At 32.6% G+C, this 24,400-nt stretch overlaps 2 protein-coding genes across 3 annotated transcripts; one reads left to right on the forward strand and one right to left on the reverse strand.

Moving 5' to 3' along the window:
- Positions 1-6,628: 6,628 nt before the first annotated feature.
- LOC111393831 (histone-lysine N-methyltransferase ATXR6-like) lies at positions 6,629-11,351 on the reverse strand. 2 transcript variants are annotated; one of them, XM_023019552.1, is made up of 6 exons: positions 11,045-11,351; positions 8,808-8,888; positions 8,338-8,567; positions 7,809-7,909; positions 7,505-7,726; positions 6,629-6,974 (listed from the first exon to the last, which is right to left on the reverse strand). In XM_023019552.1, the coding sequence occupies exons 1-6, from the start codon at positions 11,310-11,312 to the stop codon at positions 6,815-6,817; spliced, it is 1,062 nt and encodes a 353-aa protein (XP_022875320.1). In that variant the 5' UTR covers positions 11,313-11,351; the 3' UTR covers positions 6,629-6,814. The 2 variants fall into 2 exon arrangements, with proteins under 2 accessions (XP_022875320.1, XP_022875326.1); XM_023019558.1 differs by having other exon boundaries at positions 6,630-6,974; positions 7,505-7,717.
- Positions 11,352-20,358: 9,007 nt separating this feature from the next.
- On the forward strand, positions 20,359-24,261 carry LOC111404232. The gene is made up of 8 exons (XM_023033024.1): positions 20,359-20,474; positions 21,447-21,498; positions 21,582-21,867; positions 22,360-22,646; positions 22,741-22,818; positions 22,860-23,725; positions 23,845-23,931; positions 24,027-24,261. Exons 1-8 carry the CDS (start codon positions 20,359-20,361, stop codon positions 24,259-24,261), a joined length of 2,007 nt encoding a protein of 668 aa, XP_022888792.1.
- Positions 24,262-24,400: the final 139 nt, after the last annotated feature.

Genomic DNA, 24,400 nt, shown 5'->3' on the forward strand with positions numbered 1-24,400 from the left:
TGGACAAATTAATGTCACATTTGTCATGTAACATTTTTCTTCTACTCATTGACTCATTTCTTTATCTTAAAACAGCTAAAATTGTCGGGTTTTATAATTTCTTGATCAAGACTTCTAAGCACGCTTCTCACTTTTTTCTGCATTTTTATGAATTTGTTTTGTACTTAATGGCGATTTCTCAATTCAAATTATAATAAAATTGTTGCCCATACCCTCAATACTCTAAAATCACTCAAATTTATTTATTTTTATATCCATTGGACAAGCTTTAGAACGTAAAATTATATATTTTGGCAACAAATTTTCCCGAGATTCCTCATTTTCTTGCACTCCCTTAATTTCGACAACCCTTGATTTATAATTTCTCCCGTACTTTTTTCTTGTATTTTTCAGAATATTGTTAAGATATTATAACCAGGTTAGATTTATGAATATGTTTAAATTTTAAACTTGAATTCACAAATCTCCTGAATTATTTCTATGTGCAATTGTAATATTAAGCCCCTGTTTGATGCCCATTACCTGAAAATAAAAATGGGGGAATAGTATTTTTTAGAAAAATGAGTGGTTGAAAAAGAAAGAAAAGTTTTCGATTTACGTGTAATATTATTTTATGAAAGATTGCGTGGTTGAAAATAAGAGAAAAAAAAATATAATATAATATAATTTCATTTAATAAGGATCAAACATGGGCTAAATCTGTTACTTGTGTCACGCGGATAGTTATGTTTTAGAGTACTATTGAGGGAATATGAGGTACTACGCTAAAAGTGAACCTGTCATAGACCCTCATGCACGATAAAGGTTAATATTAAACAATATTTTTTTATAGTTTATATAATTTTATTTAGTCAAATTAGTATTTCACATAATACTATTAAAATAACTTACCAGTGAAAAGGCTTGAATTGCGGTCTTGATTTTGTTAGGTCGACGAATTCAACCACGATCTGGGACTACGTCACGCTCAACTCGGCCACGTGGGGCCTTTTTCTAATTTATCCGCTCCATCCCATTAAAGAGCACAAAAAATAAAAAGAGAAAATTAGGCCCTATATGTAGTGATGGCAATAGGTCGAGCCGATAACACACGAGCTTGACTCGAACTCGTGAAAGACAAGCCGAGCTCGAGCTCAACTCGGCCCACGAGCTCATGATCTCACGAGCCGAGCCGATGAGCCGCGCACGAGCTTGAGATTTTTTTTATTTTTTTGGTATATTTGCACATTTTGGACATTTTTAAAAATTTTTTTTAAATATTTTTTGACGAGCTCGGCTCGTGGCATTGAGCCCCTACTCGGCTCGGCTCGGCTCGGCTCGGGCTCGTCATTTGATGAGCCCGAGCCGCCCACGAGCTGGGTTTTGAAGAGCCGGCCCATTTGACATCCCTATCTATATGATTTTTATTTTGGAACGCCACCGCCATTCAAATAGGGATGTCAAACGGGCCCAGCGACTCGTCGGCTCGTGGGCGGTTCGGGCTCATCAAATGACGAGCCTGAGCCAAGCTTGCTCGGCTCGTGGGCCTTGTACCCACGAGCCGAGCTCGTGGGTTCGTCCAAAAAATTGAAATTTTTTTAAAAAAAAAGGCAAAAAGAAAAAAAAAACACGAGCTCGCGAGCGACTCGTAGGCTTAACTCGGCTCAGCTCAGCCCACGAGCTTGTGGGCTAGCTGAGCTTGAGCTCGGCTCGTTTTTCACGAGCCCGAGTCGAGCTCGTGGATTAAAGGGCCGAGCTGTCAACCTAAAAGTCAACCACTCAAAATTAAAGATGAAAATTAAATCCAAGTTTGGCCGTGTTGATGGCGATGGATTACATTGTGTTCGTGGTGGTTGATTTTTGGGATTTTCTTATTGTTTTTCTTTTTGATTTTGCAGTGGTTGAAAGTGCTGGTGTTGATAATTTTACATCAATTCTCTTTATTTTTATTCACCGTTGTCCAAGAATATTAGTAAATAGGAAAAATAAAAAATATAGTGCATAAATTAAAGTGATCGTCAAAATTTTTCATTATATGAAAATTGTTATAACCATATAGAATTTTACTCACCAATTCAATCCTCAAGTATTACAAAGAAAAATAAACTCGAGTTTTACCACACCAATTTTTCTACTCTTTGTATGAAAACTCTCAAGATGCTAGGTTCACAATATTTCGAGCTCAAATCAACTCTCAAGCCACACCCAACATAATGAAATACATCTACTATTTATAGGATCAATAACCAAGTAGAAGAGTTTAATTTTAGCTCAAATAAGGACTTCTTCATGTGCAAAACTCCAAAATTGGCTGTAAATTGGAGACCAAGTAATGCAAGGACTCTAGTCTCAACTTTAATTATAAATCTTCCATACAATCATTACCTTTTATTATCTGCAATAGAAGTCCTCCAACTTTTAACTTTTGAGACAATTACCCAACCGCTGGCGGGTAGACGAAACTCTTGTATGTCAGCAATAATGGTAGATTCATCATGTTGCAAAAGCCATCGATTGGTTTCTCCATTGGATTTATGGCCTAATTCTAGTTAGATGAAAAACCCCTAGTTGACAATTTTGTGGGGTTGTTTAAGGCGTGGTTGGGGTAGGGCAATGGTGGTGCAGTTTTGTAGGTTCGTATTTGGTACATATGGTAAAGATTTGGTGATGAAGTGTTAAGGGTCTGGTGACGATATTAACAATAAATGATAGAATATCAGTGGTACATGGTGATAATAGGTGTGAACTTGAAAATTTACAATTTAATAAAAATATCCACACCACGACGTAGTGCAACTTACAATTTCAAAATTATTACATGTAATGTAACATGATTTAAATGTAAATTAATATATAGTACAAATTACATTCTCTTATTAAAAAAAATGCATACTCGTTACAAAATTACAAATACAAAAATTTCATTTGGTTAAAAAATTACAGAAAAATTAGATTACTTATATTGTAATAACAAATAAACAAAATTAAGCTACATCTGATTTTCGAAATTCTTATAAATTCATGTGATTTTTCAATTTGGTCCATTAAATACCGTCTAGTTGTATAAGTAAGAAAGCAGTCCAAACATTTTAGTTTGAATCCATGAAGTAAGCCAATTCGAGCCCAACATTTGGACACGTCGAATCTAACATTTACACATCATATTAAATATAAATTGTTAAAACAATATATCTATTTATTAAATATAACCTTCAATATTAAATTTGTCAATTATATATCATTTACAATTATCATCAGCTAAAGCGTGATGAACTGACAATTAAACTCGACAAAAGGTCGAAAAAGATTATTAAATTTTGTCGTAAACTTTAATCCAACTTTGTCTATGCTATTGCGGGAGGAGGTTTACAAAGTCAAAAGTAATTGTTGGCCTTGTTTCCATTTAATCAAACATATTAGTAAAATCTTCAACATTTTGTTTATTCTAATCATTGCTTTGCCATCTTAATTTCTTCATAATCCGACCGAATCATTAAACTTGGAAGTGTTAAGTACAGACAATGCCCAATAATGAGAGGAAATTAAGGAAAAAGCCATGCGACAAGTTTCATTGACAGAATGACAGTTACTATAGTTTTTGTCCCGTTCGTTGCACTTTTCGATATTCATGTATTTGATCATTCCGAATTAGGTATCTTCTTAATTACTTGATATATCGTATCAATTTCTCTCGAAATAACATACTCTTTATCGTGTCAAGACATGTTTATAGTAATATATCTGAAAATTTATAATTTAAAAAAAAAATTAATAAGTTCTATCTTTTTGTCTCAATTTTGGTCGCCCACCCTCCACTCGAGTTTTATTTTACTTTATTTTGCTCTAAATCGATCTCTAAAGTTAAGTTTGTATTTCATTTGCCATAAATTGGAGAGCTAAACGTGTAAGATGTTCGTTGAATTTTAGTTCGACGTGACATTTGTCCATATTATATTCATGTGAACATAAATTATTTTTCCATTTTATAATAATCGCCTTACATTAACCAATTGGTTGCCGACCAAGTTCTAAGTAAGAATTAATTACTCAATAAGTAGTAGGAAATGAATTGAAGTCTTTATCATTGATGTTTTATGGTTGCCGACATAAAATGAATTTCTTAAATAGGCCTGTTATTAATAATTTTCATTCTTAGGTTGCCTAATCTGTCAGAAAAAATAAATAAATTATCAACTTTATTATAAACATATTCTAAACTATAAATTGTTTTTTTTATTATTTTATGTGGGCTGGTCCCGGTCCGGTCTAAACCGTTTATTACAAAAAATATTAAAAATATCGAGTGATGTTATATCAAGTTCTATTGGAAGCGCAACTCAATGGGGGATGTTTGGCTCGACACCTCTTAACTCAACATTATGGTAGAAGTAAATTATCAAGCGGACTTTTAAAGTTAGACAAATTTTCCAATATAAAAAGAAAGGGTCCCATGTTGCCTCTACAAACCTAGAAATGATGAAACAGCATGTATCTACCATGAAAAGATTGTCTTTATACAAAATCCTATTATAAAAAATTAGTGAATTCGATTGTGTGGGCGCAGGCGCTCTTTTTTGGGAGGTGATGAAATTAAATTTTAAATGATTATAAGTTGTTGATCTAATGAAATATGTAAATCTTACAAAATGTATGATTGGAAATATGTTTGTTCAGAAGTGATTAAACTATAATCACCTACCAAACTAACTTATGACGACTACGTTATCATTTTTAAATCATAATCGTGATTTTTAAGTGTAAATTATCAATGATGCCTTGACTCGTATTTTTCAGGTTAATGTCGTTCACAAGACAATAGTGTATTTAAGAAAATTTTACAATAAAACAACAGTACTATACGAACAAAAAATGTTCATGATTTTCTTGTATTGCAAGAAGACATTTTAGAAATTTCAACACTAGTTTCTCGACTTTTTTTCATCATTTTTAAGAAGGCTTCCTCAAAGTTGTTGTGTAAAGCGTGTTCAATTACTTGAGTCGTCTTTGAAAACTTTGATGGTTGCATTGAATTCACAATTGTGTAGAAAAATAAAATAGTCGAGGCATCGGAACACAAGGAGTCGCTTTTTGTATGATTTCTATGCACTATGTTTGTTTGTTCTCTTATTGAGTTCGACATAATCGAACATGATATAAGAAAAATAGAAAGAGCTAAAGGGCAATGAAGTTAAAATGGAAGTAGAAAAACATTGTAGAGATCTAACAAGACACCTAATCGAATCGACCTGACGAAGAATAATGTTGTGAGTTAGCATAATAAATGGGACAATTGTCAGGGGATGCATCTGATCTAAACATAATGTTTGTCCTCTATTCGTGTCTGTGTGAGTGAATTACAGCTAGGGCGGCGATTTGGGAAAGGCCTAAATTGGACCACCCTAAAAAAAATAAAAAATAAAAAATAAATAAATCAGAATTCCAATTGACCAGAGGCTTAGAGTGATCCTGTTATTTATTATTATTATTATTTTTAGTTACTAGTTAAAGCCCTTTTCCGCCCTGCGCTCCAGCAGCAAGCAGTCATTATGTCTGATCGTTAAATCGACATTTTTTGTCTAGTGCTATCTGATGTTTTTATACCAATCATGCTATAAGAGAATTTTGAAAATCTCAAACAACGTTGAATTAGGAGCTCAATGAGAGAAGTATAATAGAAGAATTGTTTGTGATTGGGCTGAGAGACTAATAATGATTCGGGTTGAGGCCCAAAAGGTCATGGATTCATTTTAGTTAGGGTTAGTCTGGGCTGCATTGATAGGAACAGAACTAAAAATCCAGCAACAGTTATTGTAGCACTCTTTCGTGGACGGCTAGGTTGTTTCATTCGGTCATGAAACCTCTTTTTAGTAGATTTGTTACGAACAAAGCACAAACTTCCACCAATGCATGTGCTGTCAAGTTGGTCGACAAAATCACGAGTTAACTATTTTGTTGCGCCATATCATAATCTCCCTTAGCTATGCTGATTTTATTTTAGTTTAGTAATGACTATAAGGCCCCGTTTGATTGCACGAAATTTTCCATGGAACTTGGAATTCGAATTCCAACTTCCACTTTTGGCCTGTTTGATTGACAAAATTTTCCAGGAAATTGATTTTCCACGAATTTCTAGGTACAACACCTTAAAGCGTGATTTTCCAACTTTTTTTTTCCTAGGGGATAGGTGGTTTTTGGTTTTCCACCTTTTTTTTATTTTATTTTTTTGCTTTTTTTATTTTTTTTTTAATTGTTGGCAATGGGAACAAATTTTAGAAATAATTGTAAAAGAGGATATCCCTGAAATTGACAATTTCCACGTAAAACAAAGTCAAACGAACATCAAAAAATACTTTTACTTCAACATTTTCCACGTGAAAAATTTATACAATCAAACACAATAATTTACAATTTCCATGAAAACAATTTCTAGGTAATTCAATTCCTTGGAATTCATTTTCTTTCCATGTAATTTTCCTACTTGTAATCAAACGCACTCTAAATTCAGTGACAAAATGTTTTTAACCCCATAAATATTAAATAAGGTATGCTTTTCCACAAGCTTTGCTTCGAATGCAGAATCACATAAAAGCACAAAATTCTGTACGAAAAGTGTGAGAAAATGTAAATAATAGTAACACAACTATTTTAATTAGTAGAAATATGCAAATGATTTTAAAAACATAGGAATTTGAATTAATAAATCAGAGGCTGTCTGGTACAAGAGACTTTCGGTTTCTCTGCTAAATTAGATGGTGTGGTCAAAAATAGAATATGCACGAGACAGGAGAATGCAGAGCTAGAAAGTCTCAAAATGTTTTGTGAATTCAACTTTTGGTCAGACGAAATGCTCGGTTGGGTATTCGTTCTCATAACCATTGTAGTCATAATACAATCTTTCCCCCTTTCGAATGTCTCTGCTTGCAATCAACAGCACCCGACCCTCGCCATTGACATCAAATCTCACACATTTTACGTTCTGCTTCTTCTTCCCATCCCTGCACCAGAAGACAAATTATCATCTGGGGAAAATGCCTTTTTTGACATCTTTCACACTTGAAAGAGTAATGAGACCCGATTTCAATAAATGGTTCTAGGATTCAACGGGGCAATTCCCCTACCTTACAAAAAAAAAAAATTGATAAGAATTCGTCCATGACAAGTGATCAATGTTCTTATTCGGGTTAAATCAATGCTATAAGCTTAATGTGACACAGATAAGAAGTCCCTTGATATAAACTCAGATTAAATAGAACTAAACTGTATAAAATAAGAAAAAGAAGTATGATCCAATATTGTTGGTGGTAGTATTGGGTCTCTCTCATCCCAAAAGCTAGGTTAAAAGGTGAGGCTTTTCCTCATACTTTTAAGTTGAATACCAATCCCATCCACAAGCGATGTGGGACACCTCAACAAATGCTGCATATGAAACTTGCACTATAAGATTTACTATACATTGCAGTAACTACAAACAGGCAAGTTTAACGTACCAGTGTAAAAAGAAAAATCAGAAAAGCAAGTGACATACAGTGTATGATTGTTGATGCCATTAATAAATCGAGCAATATTACTGCGTTTGTCTGGGCAGATGACTAGACTTTTTGAAGGATCAGAAGCAGAGAGAAGAGTCATCATGCTGTCTCCATCATCGTTTTCACGATTCTTCAGGTAATCAACATCTCCAACGTATTCTGTAATTATCGTTAAATCTCTTATAAATTTATCTGCCTCCACGGTGAATCTGTTACAACTGAACAAGAAATTAAAACAAGAATCCCAAATAATGACAATAAAATTTCTCGCAAAGAACAATTGAACACATTGATACCCACCCTTCGAGGGGATCAAACACAACCATCAGCGGTGGCCATTCCCCTCGTTCCATCATATTCTTGCACTGACTCAAGGTTTCTGCATCTTCTTTTGATAAAACCTATGGATGCAGGTTCCATGCAATGTTTTAACGTGTTGTCTAAATTGGCAATTGTGAAAATCATCGAGAATAAATCAACAAAATAAGTGCATAAAAGATAAAAAATGCTCTTTATGAAACTTTGGATATGATGTTGCACGTTCTAGTGCAACAAGAACAATCAAATTTCAATATATCTTTCATGAAAGATGCTTTAGTCAGCTGATATGCAACAGAACGCTAAAGTTTTTCTTTCCAATTTAACAAGGGATCTTTTCAGCCATTCAATTACGTGACAAAGCACGATCAACGTACAAATTTGAGATTAAGGTTTTTTTGCAAAATGCTATGTCCAGCCTTCATTTTAGTAGGATTTGTAGCATAACATCAGTTATTACGAGTAATTTTACTTGGAATAACATGCTCAAAATTTTTGACGTTGAATATACCTGCATTCCTTCTCTCTCAAGCGAAGAGCAATTAGCTGACCTCGGGGCCATGCCAGGGACATAAGTGAGCTCATTAACAAACAGTGTCTCAGTTGCTGTTAATGCCGTAGCCAGTGTTGCCATTTGTTCCAACCTTCTAATATAATCCTCACTAGGATTGAATGGCAATAACTTCCTACGCTTTTTTGCCATCACCAAGCCAGAATTTCGCCTTCGTCTCTTTCGGCTATCTAAGAAGGTAGACAAACAGCAAAAGGATCATATGAACTCCACCAGTTGGCAACTAGAAAAGCATGTTTGGTATACAATACTTGACATGATCATATAGTACAATAAATAAGATTTTAACTTCTTTTTCTTCTTAAATACAAATCCATTACTCTATTGCCCACCTTACAGAAAAAGTCATAAGTATAAACAATTGGTTAACAGAGACAAATAACATAATAAAACACTGAGATGTCTATTACCTGGGCTGAGCTTTTCTTCAGATGGTGAAGACCTCTGAATGCGGAAAAAATCAACGATTTTGGTTTGTACAAGAGGGAAGCCTGCACACCAACAATTAAGATCAATTCCTTAGTCAATCCAGATAACAACAGTATTTTATTCATGTGCTCAAATATTTAGGGCATGTTCTCTTTGTTGTTTTTAGACAATTTTCAGTTTTTAATTTTCGAAAACACTGAAAATATGTTAACTTACCTATTTTCAAAAATGAATTTTCAAAAACGCGGAAAAAAATTACAAAGAAACGCAAAACGGCCTTTTAGTCATTTTGCCTGTTTTTAGTAGAAATCAAGCCAAAACTTCAAAATGCGGAAAACATGGTGTTTTTGCCAATAACAGGATAGCTCAGTTGGTCGCGTCACGGATTTTCTTAAGGTCACGAATTCAATTCCGTTTCATCGCAATTCAATACAAAGGAATTTTCGTTTTATATGCACAGTACAAGAAATTTCAATTAAATTTCGTTTTTTTTGGCCAATAGCTGGATAGCATAGTTGGTAGAGTCACGGATTTTGAGATGATCACGAGTTTGATTTCACAAGCCTACTTTCAATACAAAGGATTTTTTTTTTTTAAATATGCACAGTGCAAAAATCTTTCAAATAAATTGGTAGATGGCTGAGATTTGAACTCGGTCACCAGCATGGAGTTTTAATGTCTTAACCACTATGACAACTGCTTTTGCTTTGTTGTAAAATAATATATATATATATATATATATATAATGATTGCTTTTCAGTTTTTCAAAACTAGAAAGTAAACGCGTTTTTCAATTATTTATTTTTGAAACACAATTTTTCAAAATGACAAAAAGAATGATTTTTTCAACAATCTTAAAATGGACACGCAAAACACAAAATTCAAAATGAATTCAAAACTCAAAATTAAAAATTGAAACACGAAGAGAACAGTCCTTTATCATTTTGCAAAACAGATGCCTCATCAAACTAAGCTCTATAAAAGGAAGTTGCGGAAGCACAAGTGAATTTGAAACTACAAGATACGAAACAGATTGTGACGATTGCTGCCAAAATTAGTCTAATTCAATCCTCTTTCAATCGGTATAAAGCCAAACCAAATACTCCCATTAACATGTGGGCCATATGTACAGTTCAATAGACCAGTAAATACTAAATATTGTGCCTTGCTTGTTCCCTAGAATCTATGGCATTAACAATATCCGTGCTCGACCTTAAGATTATATATGGAAAAAGATCATAGCATTCAAAATATACTAAGATGTAAAATTTTCTAATGTAATCTGCCCTCTTTGGTCTGTATTCTCTAAAAACTCAATTTTTTTCCTTCAAATTCTTTCAACAAAATAATTTTACAAGTAAATCTAACAATTTTCCCTACTTTTTATCCAACTAATATCCAAAAACTCAATATTATGATGATGTCAAGAGAAAGAGAGAAGAATATTTTTTAATGTATTTAGCAAATGAGAATTCGCCCAGAATTTATAAAAATTGAGGCAATCGTTTGGGTATGTGTGTCCCTTGAAATGAAGAACCCATCTGTTGGAAGTAATTGTCAAACGAACAGATGCACCTATTCAAATATTTTTGAAAATAAAATTATCTTTCAGGGACGTTGTCCCCGAGCCCCCATGACCTGACCGGTCAAGTCGATCCCCGTTGCGCAGCGGCAAACACTAGTCGGGGCGGCAAATCATTCGGAAAACAAAAAAATAAATACATGCAAAATGATGAAAAATATCTAACAGAACACACTCCTTATAATCTCCATTACATAAACCTTGCCTTCGACTCAATCTTTAAAAAAAAAAAAAAAAGAAAAAAAAAGTATGCAAATTGGTAGATTACGGGGAGTTCTTGGCAAATTGTATATGAAATCATCAAATTTAAAGAATTTCTAAATATCATAAATCCCAGAACATAGACTACCCATTACTAGCTTAACCCCGGAAAAAAGAGAAACAAAAAATATGAATTAAAATACTCAGAGAGAACAAACAGAAGGTAAGATAAAATTCGCAGGAACAAGATTTCCAAAAAAAATAAAAAAATAAAAAAAAAGGTATTATACTGATGCAAATTAACTGCATAAAAGCAAGCCCGAAATTAAATTACTTCTAAACAATTATATAAACAATATGAAACTTTAAAAAAATCATCTGAAAATTAAGAAAAATTATGGATATGAATAATTTAAAGAAAATCCATTAACATACCCGTGGGCTTGAGGTCCTTGGAACAAGAGGGGCAAAACCAGGAGCCTTTGGGAACGGCAACAAGAACGGGTCTTAGGCAATAAAGGTGAAATCCCAGGTCACATTTATCGCAAAGCAGAAGCTCCGAAGCCCGGTCACCCGAACCGCAATTCTCACAGCACACATCACTGTAATCTTCCTCTGATCTGGAGCTCTTTCTGGTTTTGGGTTCCTCAGAGAACGGCTTCGGAGCTAGGGTTCTTTTCCTTAAGGCCATTGTCGAGACCATTGTTAATGGGAAATGGGGATCGTGAATCAAACAGTGAGTGTGCTTGTGTGTAATGAATAATATATATTTATTTATATGAATCGAATCCTGCTTATAAAATGCTTTGGCGCGTTAATTGTTTTCGCGGGAAAGAGGGTATTTAGCGCCAAACAGTCACGTGAGTAGCATGTGTCTTGGCATGGAACTGCTTAAGAGTGGCAATTCCGTAATTAGCCCTGACCGACGATAAGCCCAGTTGGCCCAGATTCTTCGAGGCACAGCCTTGGCACTGTTCGAGCCATATATTAACAGGGTTTCGGGCCAACCTGCCAAATCCATCTCGTTGGCAATGTGGATCGGCCTATGTGGACGCTGTTAAAGTTAACCCACTTCTCTTACTCTCAAATGGGAAAATTTCATGGAAAAATTCACATCTAAGGGTATATTTGATTGCGAACATGAAATTTAGATGAAAAATAAAATAAATTCTAGACCATTGAATTATCTAGAAATTATTTTCATGAAAATTGTAAATTAAATATATTTGATTGATTTTATTTTCAATCTACAAAATATTATACGTGCTCATTTTTTATTGGTAGATAGATTAAAGAAAAGAAATAAATGAAAGAAAAAGGGAGAGTGAATTACTTGAAAAATAAAAACCAACTCCCCCAAGGAAAATACGATCACGCGATCAAAAATAGAAAAATAATTTTTATGAAAACAAAAGTAGAAATTTTAAAGAAAAATGACATTTTTTATGGAACATATTGACAATCAAACACACACACTCTAAGAAATTAAGTAAGACTCATTTCAAAACTAAGAAATTAAATTTAAAACTTCAAAACTAGATACTATTTAAAATTTTTTAAAATGTTTTTTAATTAAATATATTAAAATCAAAACTCTATACAATTTGATCACAAATTATCGAATTAATTGATCACAAGTTATTTCTTTGTCAGAGATCAAAATTTTTATAAGTCAGAGATCAAAATTTTTATAAGTCATACATTATTTCACATTTACAAATCAAAAATTTTTTAGGCCACATTTATTCATCGGTCATAAATCAAAAAATTTGTATGTCACAATTCATTTATCGATCATAAATCACTAATTTTATAAGCTACAATTTATTTTACGATCACAAATTATAAAATTAATTGATTACAAGTGATTTATCAATAACGAATTATCGAATTATTTGGTCACAACTTACCAATTTATGAGTCACAATCTTAAATTTTTAGGTCATATATTATTTATTGATCATGAAATAATCAATTTATTACTATCAATCTCAAATAATTGGTCTCCAACACTCTTAATTCCACCACCTTCTCCGTCGTTAACAAAAATCATCTCAAAACCTCAACACCAAAACATAGAATCTACTTCCACCATCGGCTAGATCAACTCACTGCAACATCGTTGACCACCATCTTGCCACCAATACCAATACCACCACCTCACCGCCACCACCACTCTAACAACCAAGATCTGCTGGCACCAAAGCGATTGTACAACGACGATGCATGGTTGTCGTTGTTACACTATTGTATAGATATCATTGTGCTATGACTTCTTTACACCGTGGCATCGTGCCCACGCTCCAGGTGCAGAACCAGCACGTGGCCGTGCGTGTTGGCTCCGCCGGAAACTTTAGAACCACTAGGTAGCAAATTGCGGAGTTGCAGTTGCAGAGCCGACTGGAGACGAAGGTAACAGAGGAAAGAGACGACCCTTTTTTTTGCTTGGGCCGAACTGCTAAAGCCTAAAGTAATTGTTGCTGGGCCTTTTTTTGTTTAGCCCAAATTCCTGATTCTCATATGAAATTAACAAATGGTCCAATACCAAACCATTTGTTAACTTCATTATCAAAGTCGTGAATTGGGAATTGGTCCAACCATTTTTTTTTTCAAAAGCAGCCACTGAGCCAAGAAAGAATCCAAAATCCTAATTCCCAAATCGTGAAAGAAAGCCAAACTCTTTTCCAGTTTTCCTCCCTTCTCCATTCTCCAATCCACACAGCGCCGACAAGTAGACTCTATCCCCATTCTATAATTCCAATTTCCATTCGAAAGAAGATGAGGCAGCGCAGACGACGCGTTTTGTAGCTTCTGCTGCCGACTGCCAAGCTGATTTCGAGTGCTGTGAGTCCGGTGACTCTTTCTCCCTCTCTTTTTTCTCTTTTGGTTTTGTTTTGTTTAATTTTGTTGGCTACTTGACTTGTTGATGTTGAGTAATTAGTAATGAATGTTAATTATGTTGTACTTATTGTTTCGGGAATTTATGTTTATGAAATTATGTTTGCGAATTGTGATTTATGATGAGTAATTTACGTTTTATAAGTTAAGATTATTGATTTGAGAATTTATGTTTGCGAATTGTGATTTATTATAAGTAGTTTATGTTTTAATGAGGAATGATTATTGATTTGAGAATTTATGTGTACAAAATTATGTTTGCGAATTGGGATTTATGATAAGTAATTAATGTTTTATGAGTTATAATTATTGATTTGGGAATTTATGTTTAGGAAATTATGATAAGTGAAAAAATTTAATTGAGAAGATATTGGCCGCTCAATTAAATCTGAGTGTACTCGATTTCTTTTTAATCAATTCTAAATGGAAAATAAATTGGGGCATTTTGCAGATTATGTAACGATTTTTTCAACTGAAACGAAGGTACATTCCCAATTTTTCTAGTTCTGGTTGTTCATCTAGTCCCGTCACTAATTCTAGTAGAGCACAACTGTTATTGAAAAACACGAAGAAGTCCCAAGCTCAATTCAACGGGGATGATCTTGTATCTAATCCTAGGATGCGTCCCCTTATCGTGTCATATGATCCTAATATCAAAGACGGTGTTAGGATGTCATACTTGGAGAAGGGTCCTTGTCAACTATATGGACATGACTTTCCAAGAAGACCGATAGAGAATGATAATAGATGTTTTTGGAAAGAATGGTTCTTCGAATTTTATTGGTCGGAGTAAAGTATAGAGAATGATGCGGTCTATTGTTTGCATTGCTACCTGTTCAAACCCGATAGAGGGGGTCATGGGGTGGACATATATTTACTAAGATCGATTTTAGGGATTGGAAGCATAAAAAGACATTGAAAGATCATGTCCCTTTTTTTGATAGTGCTCATAATCAAGCTTTTGCAAAGTGCACCAACTTGATGAATCAAAAGTAGAGTATCTCCTATGTTGTTTCTAGCCAAAGTAGTAGTCAACAAAAAAGTTATAGGACCAAGTTGACTGCGATGCTAGATTGTACTAAACTTCTCTTGGTGCAAGGATTGTTATTTCATGGTCATGATGAATCCAAAGAGTCTCTTAGTAGAGGAAATCTAATTGAGCTACTAAACTAGTATGGTGCTCGTTGTAAGGAAGTTAAAGAAGTTTTATTTAGTAATGCTCCTGGAAATGACTAATGACTTCACCAAACATCCAAAAGGATTTGGTTAATTGTTATGCAGTAGAGACGACAAGGGCTATTATCAATGAGTTAGGTGATTCTTTGTTTTCAATTTTGGTTGATAAGGCTCATGATAATTATATAAAAGAACAAATGACAGTTGTTTTGAGGTTTGTTGACAAAAGTGAGCAAGTGAATGAGCAGTTTTTGGGTATGTCCCATGTCACCAATACTTGTGCCCCAAACATTGAAGGATGTCATTGATGTAATATTTTTTACACATGGGTTGAGCATATTTAGCCTGAGAGGTCAAGGTTATAATAGAGCAAATAATATGTTAGGTGAGTTCAATGGTTTGAAAGTTGTAATTCTAAGAGAAAACTTACATGCTACGTATGTTCATTGCTTTGCTCACCATCTTCAATTGGCAATTGTTTCTGTAGCACGTAGAAATTGTATGCTTAGTGATTTTTTCAACATGCTTGCCGTGTTGTGAATTTAGTTGAGCATCATGTAAGCTTGTAGATGCTCTTCGATCAAGTTATCATTATAATATTCTGGAGAAATTTAATATTGGGGAACTTTCTGGTGGAAGTGGTCAATTTCAAGAAATGAATTTGGCATGCCCAAGTGATATTCGGTGGGGCTCACATCTACTGACAATTATTCTTTCATTAATACGTTTAATGCTATCATAGATGTTCTTGAGAATATATCAGAAGATGGTGTACATTCAGATAAAAAATCAATGGCCGCAAGATAGATAGACATTATGGAAGATTTTGAGTTTGTGTTCAGTCTCCACTTTATGTTTGAAATTCTTGTAATTACAGACGACCTTTCACAAGTGTTACAGAAAAATGATCAGGATATTCAGAATGCTATGAATTTATTGCATTTGTGTAAGTGTGCATTGTTGAACCTGAGAAACGATGGTTGGATACTTTGTTGAGTAAGGTAATTGAGTTTTGAATTGATAGACATATTTTAGTGCCCTTGTAGTAGTGGAAGGTTGACTTAGGCGTGCAGCTCAGCACATGACTTATTGTCATCACTTTTATGTTGATTTGTATTATCCTATGATAGACTCAATCGTGCAAAATTTGAATGATATCTTTTTAGAAACAACTACTGAGCTATTTACTTGCATTTCGTTTTTAAGTCCAAGAGATTTATTTGTAGCTTTTGATAATGATAAATTGCTACATCTTGCTCAGCTTTATCCTTTGGACTTCAATAGTGATGAGCTTTTATTACTTAGATTTCAACTAGACAAGTTTCTTATGCTTGTGAGAATGGACAAAACTTTCTTTAATCTCAATAGCATATCATGTGTAGCTCAGAAGTTGGTTGAAACTAGAAGTTCATGTTATTTTCCATTGATTTATAGGCTGATCACCTTGGTTTTGATATTACCTGTGGCAACTACAAGTGTTTTAAAGGGTATTTTTTGCTATTAATCTAATCAAGAGAGACTCGCACAACAAAATGGGAGACGATTGGTTGAATGACATTTTGGTGATTTACGTGGAGAAAGATATTTTTAAAAAACTTGAGAATGATGCAATATTGCAATGTTTTCAAAACACGAGACCTCGAAGAATGCAATTGTTTAAGTTTACAGTTACAGAGTAATCGAGTCAGGTTGTATCGTATATTTTTTTGGTATTTTAGGTTGTATTCATATGTATATAATTTTGACGTTTTAATTCATTTACATATATATTGAATAACTTTTAATGTTATTTAATCAAATTTTAATAAACGATTGGATTATTACAATAGTCGATTGTCGATGGTCGACGGTCAACGATCAACGATCAACCTCCGCCCTAGCTGGAATTTGATCCTGGATTTAGCCCTGGCACGCTTTGCAAGATTCTGCACCACGTACTCCCAATGAGACCACAGTCTGCTTCGACGATTGCCTGTTGTGTGGGAGAGGGAGAAGATGGGAGAAAGAGAGAAAATGTTATTGTTTGAGTCAAATTTAGTAGGTTGAATTGAATTGAGTGAGGTGGATATTTTATAATATTAATATTAATATTTGAATTATTACTTGCTTTATGAATAAGTAAAACTTATATCTCATTTTTTAATTACAATCTTTAAAAAGATGTCTCGATGTAATTTTCACAAATTTCATATCTAAAAGATTAAGTATGACCCATTTCGAAATTAAGAAACAAAATTTAAAAATTCAAAAATGAGATAATAATTAAATTTTATTTATAAAATAATTAATTAAAAATATATTTTATTAATTAAATATATTAAGATCACAATTTATTTTTCAGTCACAAATCACAAATTTGATAAGTCACAACTTATTTTTCAGACATAAATTTATTATATTAATATGTCACATATTATTCCATTCTTACAAATAGAAGAATTTATGGGTCACAACTTATTAAACCCTTGTTTGGGCTCCATTATAATAAAATTTTGAAAATAATGTATTTTAGAATGATACTTTTTGGGAGAATATATGGTTAAAAAGGGAAGAATTTTTTTTACGTATAATATTATTTTAGTAAAGAATTTGCGGTTGAAAAGAAGAGAGCGAAAATATACTAGAATTTTAATTGGGCGAAACAAGGGCTTAATGGTCACACAATATCAAATTAAAGTCACAAATTTATTTCTAGATCACAAATTATCAAATTATTAGTCACAACTTAGCACATTATTGGAACGCGTTATTTATTAGTCGCAAATCATCTATTTCATTGGTTACGTATAAATCAATTTTTTTGGTTACAACCGACCAAATAATTTGTATCCACCATCTTACAGTACCTCCACCAACACCATCGCTACCTCACGACAACCGACATCAACACCACTAACTCCACCATCTCAAACAAACAAATTGCACCACCATGACCACCACAACCACCATCGAACACCACTGCATACACCACTATGACCACCCAAATAAATGGTCTCAAACACTCTCCCCAACCCAAGCATAATGCACCACCACACCCACATAGCACACTACCATCGCACACCGCATCCACAACATCGAGCAACGCGCCATCACACCCATATCACCCCACAACCAAACCACATAAAAACCATTAGCCACCACAAGCTACAACTCCATCGGCCATGGAACAAATCAAAATCTGAAATTAAAAAAATAGATCTGCGATGGAGTAAGAAAGAGGATCATGCAGCAGCAGCAGATCTCGTAGCGATGCCATCGACAGCACTCTCCGACAACTGCTTACAACGACAACTTACGGTGGTTTCAATAGAGAGATGAGATAAGGTAAGATAGAAACAGAAGAGAGATAATCGAGAGATGAAAATGATTGAGGTTTTGAGTAGGTGATGGGGTATGATTAAGATGGGATGAATATATATATATAATTTTGTATTAAAATTATTAATATTTAAATTACAATTATCATATGATTTTTGAAAAAAGAAAAGAAAAGAAAAGAAAAGAAAAAACTAGTAAATCTTAATTTTAAATTTGAAAGTTTAGAACTCTAGCATGCTGTAATTTCCACTTCTCAAATCTCTACCAGGATTCAATCCTGTTTGGTTCAACTAAAATATTGATTAAATTAACAATTAATTTTAACCATAAAATTTGTCAGACCCACAATTTCTTTTACCTATACATTCCATTAATTATTATCAAAATCTTATAAAAATTTTATTTTTATATATACCAAATAAAGACTTAATTTTCTTTTCATGTTATTGATTTTTTTTTTTTGCTCTCTTATTCTACTATCAACTAATATCTTTCAAAATATAGTCAATTGCCTCGAGAAAGGATTCATCCTTCAGCTATAGGATTAGAGGAGTCCGCTTCCGTCCCTTGCTTTGTCTAAAAAATTACAATATAAATTAGATGGATAAAATTGGTAAATAAAATGGAAAAATATCGTTAGGTTAAAGCGGCAGACTGATTACCAATGGTGTTTTTCCGGCCTCAACATAAAAATCCAAGGAAATCGACCCCAACAAATCATAACACAAAACCTCCTATCCTTCCCAAACATAGGTTGCTCTTTATGTACCCACACAAGGACACGAATGGGGATATTATTTGTAGCCAAATAAGAAGCCACAAAGGCAGTGAAGAAGAGAACAAAAGACAGCAGATACAAAATCAGACAAAAGCATAGAAGTTGCCATGTTTTATCTCAAAGATGAGGAAGCAAATATCCTACCTTCTCTTATAAGAGTCTCTTTGAGTTTACTAATCATTTCTGTAGCATTAGGTTTCATACCACTGTAGCAAAACTAGTTTGCATCGCCTTTTCTTATTTTCAACTTTTTAGCCCACCTTTTTTGACTATTCAGCAAGATATTATCTTTTACATTTCATTTTTTCCAAACCACTTGCATATTTTCGCCGACTCTATCAATCCAATCTGCATCTCTCTTATACTTCTCCAGTTTTATTCTGTGTTGAAAATTCAAAACAAAAATATTAAACTCCCTAACAATTATCCATAAAAAAAAGAGTTAACGATAGAGTAATTGCAACGACAACGAAGACGAGCGAGGTATGAATTGTTTGACTTGATTCTTTTACAAAAATTCTTAGAAATTATGAGAAGAAAGTTGGGAATTTCTGTTTTGCTGGTTTTTATATGATTAATTTGGTTTTTGATGTAGTTTTTATTTGTTTTAGATCTATAGTGGAAAACGAATGGTTTTATGCTTATTTGATTTAATGTGATTTGATTTTAGTTAAAAAGTTTTATTTTTTGTTATTAAATTCAAAAGAAAAGAAATTCATATTTGATTTTAATGTTGTCGTGCTCAGTTGAATTTTATTTTTAGGCTTTTAATTGTTTTAGATCATATAATAGAAAACAAATTGTTTTTATGCATGTATGGATGTTATGTTTTTAACTTTCCTTTTCATATGTAATTTTTTTTTTTTTTTGATAAACCTGTTTTCTTGAAGTTAAGGTTTCAACCTGAGACCTTTTCTGAGTGCTGTGATGTTCGTTACGTAAGATATTATTTTTGGGGATTTTAGGATTTCATTTGTTCTGGGGGATTTTGGGTAAATCATTTTAAGGATCTTTGATTTATAGACCGAACGTTTTTTTACTTTAAGGTTACTAGAGTTTTTAGTACCGAGGTTAACTCCCAAGCTCTCTTCTCCTACTTCTTCTCTTCTTACCTTTCTCTTTCATTTTGAATCCAACCACTCTAAGGCACATCCAAGCGTTGCTGCTCAATCATAATCTATCATTTTTTTAGATATTCTTACCAAATATGATCGAAGCACAAATGATTTCATAGAATAGTTTCAACTTCCTGAAATTTGACACACGATTATCAAACTCAGCACTATCATGTTGTGTGCATCCCTTAACAAACTTGGAAAAGGAAATGACTAAAACGTAAAAGGAATATACATTAGATAAAATATATGGAATCATAGAATTGCAAAAGTAGTAATACTTACTTATAATAATGCAAAGTGATTGACTCTTTTATATAACAACAACAACAACAACAACAACAACAATAATAATAATAATAATAATAATAATAAGACCCTAGAAATTCTCTAAGTCTCATTCAACCTGGTTAGCACAATTGTTGTATATTTTGCTATTGTGAGAGTGCAAAAGAACTTTAATGATGGTAGCTATTATTGAGCATCAAATATTTTCTTCATCAACAAGAAATGCAGTAGTCATTTTGAAGGATGAAATTTCTCATAGTAGGAAGAAGTTGGCAACGAGAAATGATACAAGGTAAGAATGGATTGAGGAGAAGGAATAGTAGGAAATGCTGGTAATCTAAAATAAGATTTTCACATTGAAAACATTAAATAAACAATAAAAAAAACATAAAAAATGTAAACTCCATAGATATCTGACTCCATTCTTCTTTAATATTGAAGATATTTTTTTCGACTTCTACATTTGATGGCTTAAACTGGCTTCATAATTGGAACAAGTTATGATTTAATCCATATTTCAATTCAATTTTTTACAAATTATGATTCTTAATTGCTTCATTTAATTCAAAAATGGCATGGGAGTTTATTAGGAAATGAGGTTTTATAAATGCATTTCACTGTTGTATCATATTTGTCAGCTAAACACTATTTTCAATTAAAATAGTCATATGTTTAGCTATTATTCAAAAAAGGCCAAATGAATATTAGGGAAATTTTTTAAAAAAAATATATATAAGAAAAATCAACTCATTTTTTTACTTACAAATTATCTTTCATGAATTTTTCTCCAAAAAATACAATCAAAGGAAGAAAACTTACAATTTCTATTAACTAAAATTTTAGGCTCATTGCATTTAAACATAGCAAATAATCTATACAAATGAGTTCTTCTCCTTCTTCCAACGTGTACATGTAACATGAAATGCATGTAAATTATTTAAATATTTATATATGTATATATACTACACACTTCAGCTTGACAATTTTTGTTAATTTTGCAGTCATTTGTTGTTGTAGTAAAATTTCTATATTTTTATTTTATGTAAGTTCGAGGATTGTATATTTTTCTCCTATAGGAAACGAAGAACAAATGTAGAGAGTTTAAGATTATGTGTAAAATTGCGATGTATTACCGTATAGAATTTATTTCATCAAAATAAATAAATTATAATTTTTGTGTAATATTTATTTGTGATTTCTTATTCAAATGCATGTATTTAATGTGGTTTTCATTAAGTTGCATTTATGGTTAGTTCAATACTAGGTACGAGCATTTTATTGTCCTTCTTCCGAACCATCTGCAAACTAATTACCTGGTTTTTATAACATTGAAAACGTTCACGAAAGCCCAAGTGAATCATATAATGCTTTCATTCGTCAACAAAAAAGTCAAATACAGGCGGACAGGAGGAATCAAAACCAAACTGTGCACATTGATAGTCGTAGAAGAGTAAGCGATCCTAGAGTATCTGAAAATCATAATCTAGGTACTACTCAAGTTGATCAACATATAATGCGTTTTGAATCTGAGTCTTCTACTTCGAATGAAAAATCGACAAAAGTTCATCTTTCTGAACTACAAGAAAGTGTTAATTTGTTAAATATACCAACTACTGTATATGTATTACTGATATGCCATTATTGTAAACATTGTGGTGCACGTAAATTCTATAGGGAAAGTAAAGGTTTTTGTTGCTCTGATGAAAAAGTTAAACTATTTATACCAGATTCGCCAACTGAATTATATGATTTATTTACTTCAAAAGAGCCTACATGTATAGAATTCAAAAAGTTGTCACGTGGAGATAATAATCACTTTGCGTTCGCTTCATTTGGTGTGAAGTATGATAAAGAATTTTTTCAAACATATAAAGGTATTTACACATTTAGAGTTCAAGGACAAATATATCATTATGTAAATAAATTTATTCCATAAAATAATGCTCCTTCTTATATGCAGTTTTATTTTTATGACACAAAAAATGAGCTTCATAATCGCATGAAAATTTCAGAAAATTTAGTTGAATCTACTATGATTATTTTAATTGAAATCTTGAAATTAAATCCATATAGTAAATTTTTTAGGTCTTTAAGTGACATGCCAAACCTGCACAATCATCGTATACAAATAAGATGTGACCCAAAAATTGATCAGAGATTTTTTAATACTCCTTCAGCGTCTCAAGTAGCTGCTGTATGGGTTGAGGATGATGAAAATACAAATACTCGTGTTCGTGATATTATTATATATGGTCATTCTAGTGATTTTCGTAGAGTTTATTATTATTATGGTTGTTATGATTCTTTGCATTATCCTTTAATTTTTCCATTAGGAGAATTTGGTTGGCATGAAGGCATACAAAGATGCAAAAACATAAATGTTCAGCCTCGTAATTTGGTCGATTATGTTGCGGTTCCTAACACAATAAATTATGAAATTGAAATTATTGAAAAGAGGCTGCAGGTTTGTTCATATAATTTTTCGTACAGTTTTTAATTTTTACAAAGTCACTGTTGTTACTGAATATGAATTTTTTTTTTCTATTTTTCTCATGCAGTGCTTAATGGAACAAAGAAACGATCTCAAGTTTCTTGTCGCGAATATTGTTCGTACAAGTTACAAATTAGGCATTCTAGTAAGTTTGTATTACTTCATACTGGTAGACCTTTTCAACAGTATGTCGTAGATATGTACGTTAAGATTGAAACTGTCAGGTTATATTATTTTCGAAAGAATCAGAAACAAATTCGCGCGGAACTCTATCAAGGTATTGTGGATAGTGTTCAAAATGGGAAAACAAGAGGGTGCAAGATTGGAAAGAAATTTGTTTTACCACAATCTTTTACATATGGTCCTAGAGATATGCTAAGAAGATACTTAGATGCGATGGCTATTGTTCAACGTTTTGAAAAATCAGATATATTTTTAATTATAACATGCAATCCAAATTGGCCTGAAATTAAGCAAGAACTAAAATATAATGATAAAGTTCAAAATCGATCAGATTTAATTGCACGTATATTTAGAGCAAAATTAGAGGAGTTAAAAAATGATTTATGTAAAGAAAAAATCTTAGGCCCCATTGTTGCTCATATATATATGGTTGAATTCCAAAAAAGAGGACTCCCTCATGTGCATTTTTTATTGATTTTTAATTGTGCCCATAAAATTGTATGTGCTGAGCAAGTTGACAAAATAGTATCTTATGAAATTCTTGATGAAAATAAGTATTCTCATCTTCATTCTGTTATTGTAAGACATAATATGCATGGTCGATGTGGAAACCTTAATCCAAAGAATGTATGTATGCTAAAAACTACTGGTTGTAAAAATAAATATCCTAGAGATTACTGTAACACTATTATATTTGGTGATAACTTATATCCATTGTATAAACGTTGTAATAATAGTATTCTTATTAAAGTTAGAGGCCACAAGTTAGATAGTCGATGGGTTGTTCCATATAATCCTTATTTAAGTGCAAAATTTGACCGTCACATTAATGTTGAAATATGTTCGTCTATTAAAGTTGTAAAATATTTGTATAAATATGTATATAAAGGACATGATCGCTTTAATTTTTTTGTTGGCAAAAATAAAAATATGAAAGTTGATGAAATTTCTGCTTATCAATATGCTATATGGATATCTCCACTTGAAGCTATGTGGAGAATTTTTTTCTTTCAACTTATCAGAAATTTATCCAACTTTTTATTCTTTACAACTTCACATTGAAGATCATCAACAAGTGAGATACACCGATGAAGTTGATTTATGTAGTATTGTTAACAATGAAAATACGATGAGAGCTATGTTAACTGAATTTTTTTGAATAAATAAAAGAAACGAATTTGCTCGAACATTGTTGTATAAAGATTTTTCAGCACATTTTGTCTGGAATGGATATAAGAAAATTTGGACTCCTAGAAAGCAACAACTTGTTATAGGACGAATTGTCACCGCGAATCCAAGTGAAGGAGAGAGATATTTTCTTCGAATTCTTCTTAATCACATTAAAGGGCCAACATCATTTGATGATTTAAAAACTTTGAATAGGGTAACTTATGCTACATATTGAGAAGTAGCACTTTTACATGGTTTTTTAAAGGGAGACAATCATTGTGAAGAATGTTTATCTGAAACTATTGTATATGAAATGTCTGGTTCTTTAAGACGTCTTTTTGCTACAATGCTTACACTTTGTAATCCTGATCATT

Source organism: Olea europaea, chromosome 1 (assembly GCF_002742605.1).
Source record: "Olea europaea var. sylvestris chromosome 1, O_europaea_v1, whole genome shotgun sequence".
NCBI lineage: Eukaryota > Viridiplantae > Streptophyta > Magnoliopsida > Lamiales > Oleaceae > Olea > Olea europaea.